This window comes from Mus caroli, chromosome 16, assembly GCF_900094665.2.
Source record: "Mus caroli chromosome 16, CAROLI_EIJ_v1.1, whole genome shotgun sequence".
NCBI classification, from domain to species: domain Eukaryota; kingdom Metazoa; phylum Chordata; class Mammalia; order Rodentia; family Muridae; genus Mus; species Mus caroli.
In genome coordinates, this window is record NC_034585.1 from 13,481,369 (window position 1) to 13,492,967 (window position 11,599).

At 43.1% G+C, this 11,599-nt stretch overlaps 1 protein-coding gene across 2 annotated transcripts in view; it reads left to right on the top strand.

Moving 5' to 3' along the window:
* Positions 1 to 960: 960 nt before the first annotated feature.
* Mapk1 (mitogen-activated protein kinase 1) overlaps positions 961 to 11,599 on the top strand; it is a 59,179-nt gene continuing 48,540 nt past the window's right edge. For both annotated transcript variants that reach the window (XM_021184651.2, XM_021184652.2), the window contains exon 1: positions 961 to 1,303. In XM_021184651.2, coding sequence (XP_021040310.1) covers positions 1,191 to 1,303 — 113 coding nt within the window. In that variant the 5' untranslated portion in view covers positions 961 to 1,190. The remainder of the gene's footprint in view (positions 1,304 to 11,599) is intronic.

Below are 11,599 nucleotides of genomic sequence, written 5' to 3' on the forward strand. Positions count from 1 at the left end.
TATTCAGCAAATCTTCTTGAACAAACCTTTAATTAGGGGATCCAATGTCTTGTGTTTTGGTTTCCACTTACTTATGTCTCTCACTGTTAGGTGTGTGTCACGGGCAAGAAGGTAGATATATGTAGTTAGTATAACAAGTTATATTTTATTATGCTGAAGGTCATCATGCAAGGTTTACAGTCTAAATTTCTTACAGTCCTAAGCTTGTCTACCCAAGGTCACCTGTGTCACCTATCTTAGCTTCAGGTCAGGTTTCTGATTTGAGGATCAGGACCTTGGGGGGGATTCTCTAGCCACAGAGCGGATCAAGGTGTATCTCTCCATATGTGTAGAGCAAAGCACTGCTTTTGGTCTCTGCTTATATTCTGTCCAGTGGGCATCATGGGGTTCTAGGACTGTATCTGGTTATCTTGCGTAAGTGATGTCACTGGGCTCTGGATCAGGAGCAGCCTTGGATGCTGTGGGATTCCTGCTTAATCTATTTTTATATGTCTAAAAGGCAATTTTTAAAATTATGCTTATTACAGGGTGAAAATTTTTTTCTGGGTCTGGGTTATGCTTTTTGGTTTCTGTCCCACTCTTATGGTCTAAGTTCATCAGAGTGCACAATGTGGGCCAGGGTATTCTTAGAGTTCTGTTTCAGGGGTCCCGTGGTTGGTGGGTAGTGAGTCCTCTGGTCTCAAGCCAAGTCCCTGGTCCCGTGTGAGTTCGTTCTGGACCAGGCCCAGCACCAGGACAGTGGATGGGACTCTGTGGGGTCCTTATGCCTAAATTCCAACCTAGCTCTCTAGAGCGACCCAGCGCTTGGGTCTCCGAGCGCACATGACGTCCCTCCCCCGCAGCCGCAGTGCTCCTGCCTCACCTCGCTGCTTCCGCCGACCCGCGAGACTCCGCCCTCTCTACCAAGAGAAGCCAATCAGCACGCACGCCTTTGACTCCGCCCTAGCGCCCTTCGACGCGAACCCTTCCCTCCTCCCACTCGTAGCCCGCCCGTCAGGCAGGAAGGCTGGCAGTGGTTCTACCGGCGGTTAATTCTCTCCTCTGTGTTGTCCTCCTTCCTCGTTCCCGATCGCCGGCGGGGGCGGCTACACGGGCGGCAGCGCGGTTCCTGCGGGAAGCGCAGCATAAGTCGAGCGGCAGCCGCGAAGCGTCGAACCGAACGCGGCGGCGGCGGCGGCTGTGCAGCCAACATGGCGGCGGCAGCGGCGGCGGGCCCGGAGATGGTCCGCGGGCAGGTGTTCGACGTGGGGCCGCGCTACACCAACCTCTCGTACATCGGTGAAGGCGCCTACGGCATGGTTTGGTGAGTGTCCGCGCTGGATTGCAGGCCCGGCCTCACGCGGTCACCCTGTGCCCCCTGCCTGTGGCTGATCTGGACGCACCCGCGGCCCTTCCCGCCTTGGCCTCGCGTTCTGCGGCGCCCCGGACCCCTGGCTTCTTGGCCTTCACTCCTGGAGCCCTGGGGCGGGGTCCCGGAGCCGGTCGAGGCTTAGGTGTTGCTCTGCGTCTTCCTCTGCTGCTTCTCGTTTGCGGTTGGAGGGGCAACCTCGACTGAGGCCAGGACTCGAAGACTCCGGGGCTTGGTCTTAAAGCGCGTACTTTCGAGGCTTCTCCCTCGGGACGGGAACGGAAGTACACTATGTCCCCTAATTTATAGCATTATAGCCACCGCCTTTTGACATTAGATTAAAGCCAGGAATTGTTTTAGATGCTTGTCCGTAGTGGCGGCGGCCATGGTTTTGCAAGCCGGAATAATGGGCTTGTGTGCTGAGCACCAAAATATTTTTCTTCTCTTCTGTGTACGTGAACAGCATTCACAAAATATCTTCAGTAGCGCTAATGATGCTTTCTGCCTCGGGCTTAACCGTTAATGACACAGCGTTGGTTGTGGACATATTGAAATCTTGAAGTTTCAAAATGGATTTAAATATACCGATTGTGTTTCAGGAAGGATAAGCCAGCATCACTCTAGAACTATTAAGAAGTATTTGGAGTTAGGCCTAATTTGACTTTAAATTATCCCGTCGTTACCCTCAAGAGTACTCTCTTAACAGTGTGAATGTATCCATATGTTTTAACCCGATTACTGTGATCGTTTCTTTCCCCTTAACGTTTTAGTGTTCAGGAATAGTTTTTGCACGATCACTTGCAGGATTTCCTGCATGTGGAATGTTGGAAGTGTATTGTTTTAATTAAAACAAGTTCATTTATCGAAGGTCTCTGAGATAGTTTAATTTAACTTAGCCATCTTGAGGAAAGAGAAGACAGCCTTTTTCAGATAAGGTATTGAAAGGAAGTCCTTTTACAGGACGAAGAACTAGAATCAAGCTTTGCTGTAGAAAGATCCTGTTTTAAATGCTTCAGCTCTTGAGCTATTGCACAGGCCTCTCCTTGATTTAATAATTCAGGACTTCAGCATATTTTCCTGATGAACAAGTCTATTTCAGAAATGCATTCAAATTTGAATAGTCATAATTTTAGAAATGCCAGAAAAGGTGTGTTTTCAACCAAGTGTGCTAACTAGATAGAATAATTAACGTTCTTTTTAAAGACTCATGAATAGTTATATTTTTATGAGCAAAATGTCTCATAGTATACAATTACGAAGATAAAAGTGAACTAGACCTGCGAGTCAAAAGAGGAATGGAGAAAAAGTACTTTCCACATCACATTTGTCTTGCTTGTATCACTGCCCTGTACCTGCTGGTAAATATGCCAGTAACACTTATTATCGACACTCATGATTACCCACCATAGGCTCATTTATTTAAGGGGGGGATTATTTTAAATAGGGACAAAAAAATTAGGATCTGTCAGTTGAACTCACACATTCCCCACCACCCTGATAAGATGGATTATTTAGATCCTGTTGCTATTCACCTTTGAAGTTTCCACTTGATGTGCAGAATTCTTTTTAAAATTCAAATTTTAGGGGCTGGAGAGATGACTCGGCATTTAAGAGCACTGGCTGCTCTGAGTTCAATTCCCATGGCAGTTCACAACTGTCAGTAATTACAGTTCCAGAATATGAGATGTTCTCATAGACATGCATTCAAGGGAACATTCATATGCATAAAATAAATAAAGTTAATTCATTTTTTTTAAGACAAGGTTTCTCTGTGTTATTGCCCTGGCTGTCCTGGAACTCGGTTTTTAGACCAGGCTGGCACCTGCCTCTGCCTTCCACCTGGCACCTACAAATTTTAATTTTAAGAAAAATGCACATTTAATTGGAATTTAAGTCCTAACATCAGCCTTTTATCTCCAGATTGATAACATATCTTAGGTATCTTAGTATTTATTTAATATTCTTAATTGTATGTCATTAGCATCTCATCAATGTTGAGTTTATGGCAGCTTCTTAACTTAAGTATCTACTTGAATAGTTGTGATCTTTAAAAAGTTGGAGAGATGGCATAGTGCTGCTTTTGCAGGACCTAAGCTCAGATTCCTGCATCTACATTAGAATACACTCCTCCCCACCCCCTTGGCTTCCAAGGGCACCTACACTCATGTGGTGCATAGAAAACTCACTAGGGGACACACACTAAAAACTGAATTTAAGAATAACTCTTTTAAAAAGATTATTTAAGGGATTTTCAGCTGTTCTTTAGCAAGATTTCCCTAAAACAGTTCTCCCGGAATTGTGCCTATCTGTTCAAGTTCCCTTCCTAGTCATTTTGTAGAAGGCAAAAAGATAAAATGTGGGGGTGGGGTGCAGGATAGATATAGCTCAGCAGTTAAGAGCTCCAACCAAAATTCAGTCCTAACAGCCTGTAACTCCAAGTAATCTTGATGCCTCTGACCTCTTATGGGTGTCTCTGCGTGTATGCACATATATGTATGTATGTGAGTACACATAATTAAAATTAAAATGTTTTTAAAAGAAGCCTGAGTTTTGAGTTTGGCATTTAAACGTGGGTGTGATTTTGATAGCCAGATAATAGGAACAGGTAACAGCTTGAGCTGTTGAGTCTAGTCGTAGAAAAGTATTGAGGTAAACACTGTAGAGGACTCCATAAGAAAAGTTGGTGGGACAGAAAGCATTGATGTACTTGAGAGCCATAGGCAAATTTTAAGTTTGGTGGTGATACAGCAGCAATCAGGCCGTTGTAGCCATCTCAAGGTGCAGTAATTCAGTTCCAGTGGAGATGAGGAATCTTGAGCAAACAGAACCAGTCATAAGAGGTCTTGTGGAAAGTCACAAGAGATAGAATGAAGACAAGGTTAGTTATAAGGTGAGAAGCCAAGAAAGGTGGGTTTAGGTTTGAAGATTGCTGAGCTAAAATGAGACAAGGTGTAGGACTGATGCCATAATCCAAGAGAGGGGATACTGAAGGCAGAGTGGGTTTACCATGGAGAGAGAGAGAGATGGCTCTGTCAGTTTGTGGCGTTTGTAGCAGAGGCTGGAGAGGCTTAATAGAGCATTTGTTCTTGCAGATGGCTTGGGTTCAGTGGAAGCTTGCAACTGACCTTAACCCTGGTTCCAGGAAATCTGACATCCTCTGGCTCCACAGGCACATGAATGCACAAACATAAGCAGGCGAAACATACAAAAAAGAAAATCAGAAAGAAAGAAAGAAAGAAAGAAAGAAAGAAAGAAAGAAAGAAAGAAAGAAAGAAAAGAAAAGAAAGAAAGAAACCTTTCTATGTAGTGGGTAATAGCTAAAATCTTGAGTGGAGTAGTACAGATTGTTATTTGAGGCACTGGTTTCTTAAAATTGTAAAGTGCATGTTCAACATCTTTTTGGTATAATATTTAGGAGATTTTTTTCAGAAGGGTTCATGATCCCCAGTATGGTTAAGAGCCATGACAGAACAGGAGGAATAAAAGCATCACTGGCAAAGGAGAGAGACCTGAGAGCTGCTGAGATGTGTAGAAGAACGGCAAACGCCAGAACAAAGGATGGGAGTTGTGTGCTAGGCTGTCTACTAAGATAACTGTTTTAAAGAAGGTCTTTAAAAAAACAGTAATGTATTTCTCTGTGTGTGTGTGTGTGTGTGTGTGTGTCTTTCTGACTGTCCTTGAAGGCTACAAGCATTTGTGAGTCACTTGATGCCGGTACTGGAAACTGAGCTGGAGTTCTCTGCAAGAACAGCAAGCACCCTCAAACCCTGAGCTATCCCTCCAGCCCTAGATGAATTTCATTTTGAAATACTGTGTTTCTGTATGTGATGGAGGGGTTGGGAGATTCTTAATTTAAGGTCAGGCTATTGGAAGGGGTGAGAAGCACTCTGAGAAGTAAAGGGTATGGGGTATCTGCCTGTAGGTATCAACAAAGGGCAGCTATGGGGAGGCCAGGAACTGTGCCGAAGGGAACCAGGAAACCAAGACTTGACATTGTCACAGGAACTCAGGGACCTGGTAGTCATTAAAAGGTTACTACAGGGAGCAAGAGCATGTAGTTGAAGACAAGCTATTATATTCTTCACTCTTAATAAAAAAATGATTCCTGTTAGATTCTATTATGTTCTTTTTCCCTGATAGTGAAGTATCCCATGCTTTTAAGAGTTAGTGATTGAAGCATTCACATCTGTGTCACTTACTTTGCACTTTAAGAAGTATGCATCATCTAACCCTCAAGCTACTGCAAAACTCTCTAGCTTTTCTTTTGTTCTTTCCCGAGACGTGATTGAGAGCATTTAGGTGGCTTACTCTAGGACATAGTAGAAGTGTGAGTCAGCAGGACATGACAGAGACCAGGAGTATAACTCCATGGAAGAGGGCTTGGGCCTGGTACATGTGAGGGAACCTATCCTGTCTGATCCGTGAGAGCCATTCACAAGACTTTAGAGTTGAGGTGGGGGCACTGTGTAGCTCAGTGTCGTGCTTTCTCAGCACTCTCTGGGGCTCATCTCCAGTGTTGAAAACAAGCAGGGAGGGAAGGTGAAGGTGAGAAATGACAGCTTCAGTAACAAAACATTATGTTCTCTTGCATCTCATTTTTGCCTTCCTTAAAACTTCATATAAACCACCAGGTGGTGGTGGCGCACGCCTTTGATTCTCAGCACTTGGGAGGCAGAGGCAGGCGGATTTCTAAGTTCAAGGCCAGCCTGGTCTACAGAGTTCCAGGACAGCCAAGGCTACACAGAGAAACCCTGTCTTGAAAAAACAAAACAAAACAAAAAAAACTCCCAAACAAACAAGAAAGCAACTCTTCCTCTAAAGTCATTTGCTCAGAAAGAGCTTGGTTCTTGCATGGTGGTGACTTTGTCTGAATAGGATATACTTAGGCAAAAACACAGACTGCCAGTGCATGTTTAAGCTCATTATTAAAGTATGAGTATTTTACCTTTAAAAGTGGTTTTGAGGCAGAGAGAAATAATACATGCAAAGGCATGGGACCATGAAAACAACACATGTGGTCAGGAAAACCACAGATGGGATTGCTAGAGTAAAGGACACTTTCGGGGGAGAGAGGCAGTGGTTATGACAGCTGGGAGATTGGACTTGGTATTATAGAAGACTAGAGAATCAAGGGATGGCCCTGTTTTCACAGTTCTTTATAAAATTTGTGGGTTTGCCTGCTCTGTCTGTTCTTGCTTTTATTTCTGTTTTGTGTGTTTTGAGAAAGGGTCTAGCAGCTCAAGTTGGCCATTGACCCACTGTGTAACTCAGGATGATTTTGGACTGGCACAAATGCTGGAATAATAGGGTATGCCACCACACCCAGATTAGAAATCAGAAACTCAGACATAGTTGCTAAACTAACGAGTCGGAGATTGTATTTAGAGCCTAAAAAGCATGAGAAGGCCTGCTCACAAAAACATCAGAAATGTAGTGTTTCTGACAACTAGATAGTTAGCTGTAACTTACCCTGTTACATGAATTTGCTTGACATGATTATGTTACATGATTATTTTCAGTTCTCAGGTATTATGAAGGTTCTTGTGAAAAGCAGCCGTATTTCCCAGGCAACCATATGTACTTATTAATTAAAAAGAGTTGAAGTTGAGCAGGGTAAACTATCCTTTAATCAAGCACTGGGAGGCAGAGGCAGGCAGGTCTCTGAGTTCAAGGCCTAGCTTTGTCTACATACTGAGACCTTGTCTCAAAACAATTGAGGGAAAAAAAGAGGCAATAAAAACAATATAAGAAAAACAAACAAGAAACAAACAAACAACCCCTAAAAACAGTTGAAGGCTGAGAAGATAGATGGCTTAGTGGGTAAAGGGTAAAAAAGTTTCTTGCAAACTTGGTAATGTGAATTGGGATCTGTGGAATCCATGTAAAAGCTGTGTAAAAATTCATGGTAGCATGTGTTTGCAATTCTAGCACCCCTGAACATCAAGTTAGGAGGTGGGACAAAAGATTACCTTGGAAGCTCATGGGCTAGCTAGCCTGGAGTATCCAGCAAATGACAAACAAAAGACCTTGATTGAAATAAGGTGGAGGGCCAGGACCAGCCAGCCCTTGAGGTCCTCTGACCTCCACATTTGTGTCCTCACACAGATACAGAAATAAGTATTTGAAACATTTCTTTCCCCAAATACTACTTGTTGTGCAACCTTAGAATGGTCTGTGTGCCTTTGCTTTTATTCCTTTTCACTTTGGAAAGTTCCACTAGTAAAGACTGCCTGCCTGACCTTTGAAATGGCCCACTCTGTGTGAGGAGAAAGATGCAAGGAGGGTTCTGACTTGAGGCTTTATGGAATGTGAGCAGAACCACTAGAGAAAGTTACAGACAACAAAGTGAAAGGTTCCTTGTTGACAAAGAAAATTGAAAGGATTGTGTTCTGTCTGGGGTTTTCAAACTGTCACCTTTCCAAGGGCCGACAGAGCCTTCACGCATGGGAAACCTTATGAACAAAACCTTACGGATGACAGTCCTCCTTTTTGAAGCATCAGCACTTTGGTCTTTCCTTCTCTCCCACCTTTTTGTTTTCCTTTCAGTCATCTATTAACCTTCACACATGATTATTAGGACCAGCAACCTAAGGCAAGGGTTCTGTTGCTTTAAATGCATTAAAACGTCCACAGACTAGATTATTCTCTCCAGGGTCCCTGGGATGGTTTGAATGGAAATGTCCTCTGTAGACTCTTGTATTTGACTACTTGGTTTTCAGTTGGTGTCCACCTTCAAAGTGCTAGGGTTACAGGTATTCACAGTTACACCTGACTTTTTATGTGGTTCTGAGGACCTGAATTCAGGTCCTTATGCTTGTGTGTTTGGCTAGCATTCTACTTGCTGAGGCATATCCCTAGAGTCCTCAAGAGACACTCTTGACCATATTTTCTCAGGTTAGTGTGTTCCTGCTGCTTGGCTGCAGTGTTCATTCCAGCATTTCTCTAGTTTATAGTGTCGCTTCAGTGCAGTAAGAATAGCACAGATTTTTGTCCAATTAATTACATGCAGCTGTGGGAAATTACCCAACATTCATATTTTGTGAGGAGTGTAAGAGTGCCAGAGAAGTATTGAGTGTGAATACCTGTTGTACTGTGACAAAATACCTAACAAGCAATTTGGGTGGTAAGGTGGCTTAGGCAGAATCCTGACTAATCTGACTTGGATCTCTAAGAGCCAGCTCCTGCAGATTGTCTCTCTCTGTCTCTTGTTATTGTTTGTTTGTTTGTTTGTTTATATGTTTGTCTGGCCTCAAAATTACAGAGATCTGCTGCCTCCCAAGTGCTGAATTAAAGGCATGTGCTACCACTGCCTGGCATTCTTTTCCATACTTTGATATTTTGATACAGGGTTTCCTTGTGTAATATCCCTGGGTGTCCTAGACTTACTTTGTAGTCTGGACTGCCTCTCAAAGGCATGTGCTACTGCTACTACCTCCTGGCCTTTCCTCTACTCTTTTTCCTTTTTTTTTTTTTTTTTGGTTTTTCTCACTCTGTAGACCGGGCTGGCCTTGAACTAAGAAATCCACCTGCCTCAGCCTCCCGAGCTTTCCTTTACACTTAATCAGATCTTTTTTCAGTTCTCAGGTGGAATTGATCATTTTGTCTGTAAAGCATATCAGTCACAAAAGATCACCTGTAATTAGTCATCTGTCGATCTGTTTCTGCTACCTTTCTTGCTTTAGTTTTTGTCTCTTTGGTTGACTAATAATTAAGCAAATGCTAGATACTGTGTATGAAATGTATCAGCCTTGGACAATATTCTTTTCCCCCAGAGGTTTACTCAAGCTTCTGACAGCAAAGTGACACATCACCCTTTTCCAGTCAGAAATTGGACTGATTTGAAGCTTGGTTGTAGCTTTTGGTTTTGTTTTTTTTTTAAAGATTTATTTATTATATGTAAGTACACTGTAGCTGTCTTCAGACACTCCACTCCAGAAGAGGGCGCCAGATCTCGTTGCGGATGGTTGTGAGCCACCATGTGGTTGCTGGGATTTGAACTCTGGACCTTTGGAAGAGCAGTCGGGTGCTCTTACCCACTGAGCCATCTCACCAGCCCCTTGGTTGTAGCTTTTAATGGCTTTGTCTACATTTGATTTTTGCCATCACTCCTAAGGGTAGGGTAGTGCCACCTACCTGAGTCAGGTATTTAAGTTCTTATGCTCAGGTGTTCTGCAATGACTGTTTCTGTCACCTTAGCACTATAATAAGAAATAATCAAACCCCCACCTCACCCCCAAATTAGCTCTCCGTGTTTAGAAGTCAGAGGTTAATCCTTGAAGTCTTTATTTCCAATAGAGTTCGGGGAGCAAACTCTGGTTGTTAGGCCTTTGCATCAAGTGTTTTTACTCACTGAGCCATCTGACCTGCCCACAAACATTCTTCAGTTGCTTTAAAAAAAAAAGGTGTCTGCGTGTGCGCTACATATCCCTTTGCTCTTATAGGTTTCTTAAAACCCAAGCTTATCTGGCTTCTTTGATTACTGTGGCCTGTTGCCTCCAGAATGATCCCAAATGCTGCAGGGGCTGTGACGGATACTAGTTCCAGGCGAGCTTTACGTAGGTAAAGGAGGGTGACAGAGAGTTTCTGTGGAGAGTGTCAGGCTTGGCATTTGTTCTTTTTTCTTTTTTTCTTTTTTTTTTTTGGTTTTTCGAAACAGGGTTTCTCTGTAGCCGTGGCTGTCCTGGAACTCACTTTGTAGACCAGGGTGGCCTCAAACTCAGTTATCTGCCTGCCTCTGCCTCCCGAGTGCTGGGATTAAAGGCGTACCCAACCACGGCTCGGCTGCATTTGCTTATTATACACAGAAAAGACTTGGGTGAGTCCTTTTAGATAGTAAAGGACAAAAGCATGGTGGCCATGGGAAGTGCCTCTTCCGTGGAACTTTGTATTTCTTGTGTGTCTCCTTTACTGCCGTTGCCTCAACTGTTTCCTAGGGAAGATGAATAGAATATTGCTCTGTTAAACAGTTGGAAAAGATGAAATGGTAGCAGGGGAACTATCAGCATTTGTGATGATTAATTTCTTTGTTGTTTTTGCTTGCTTTTTTTGATAATCCCCTGGCTGAATTCAGGAGCACCTAGAAAATGAGTGAAGCACAGCCCTAGGTGCTTTTGTGTTGATTTTACATTACACTTCAAGGACAATTAGGTAAGAGGTGGATCCACACCTGAATGGTGCAGCACCATGCAATGGGCTGGTGCTGTTGATATAGGAAAAAGGGGAAAAGGAATCTGCAGGGGGCTATGGTGCACCCACACCCTCGTGATTTCTTGCTCCACCCCCACCCACCATGCTGTTCTACCTCTCAGTCACAGGGTCATAGAGCAAAATTGCTATAGATTGGAATTCAAACTGAGATAATGTAATCTCTCCACTGTCTCTCTTGGGTATTTGTCATAGTGATTAAAAATCATAACAGCATTTGAGCTATAATTAAGAGGAAAGAGAAGTTACTTTCATTTGAGTAGTTTATCAGTGAAAGAGCTTTATGTACCAAATAGAGCTTTATAAGAGCTTTATGTACCAAATGTTGAGATCGCTAAATTTTTCATTGGGTACATTGACAGTTTTAGAAGGATCTTTGTGGGAGTGGGAACCAGTCCTCTGGCCTCCATTGAACCTCCATAGTTTGGAGCACTTCTCTATATTACAAGATTATTGGTGGGAAGAACAGAGGAGCTCTTTACCCCTCAGGTTCCGTAGGAGCAGATACGTTACTGATGTGGACACAGAACACAGCTCTCACAGCACAGGAAGTAACAGTTTATTCTTGACTTAAATACAAATGCCCAAGAACACAGATTTACGTTATCCCAAATAGCATGTTGCACTGTGGAAATATTTCATGGGTTTTGTGTGTGTATGTGTGTGTGTGTGGTTCTTCAAGACAGGGTTTCTCTCGAATAGCCTTTGTTCTCCTGGAACTTACTTTGTAAACCAAGCTGGCCTTAAACTAAGAGATCGGCCTACGTCTGCCTCCCTAGTGCTGTGGTGAAAGGCATGAACAAGTGTGGGGGTTTCCCCTGGGAATTTAATTTATACTAAAATCTGGTATACTACACATCACAATACTCAAGGAGGTATAACAATATTAGTGATAGTGCCTTGATGTGTCCTGATATTTTTGTTCACTTCCTTGCAACCTTCTTCAAGCAAGATATATATCTTATTTATTGTTTTCTAACACTACTTTTAAAATCTCATCTCTGTCCTTAAACTCTGGGTGACTTAGAGACTTTTTTTTTTTTTTTT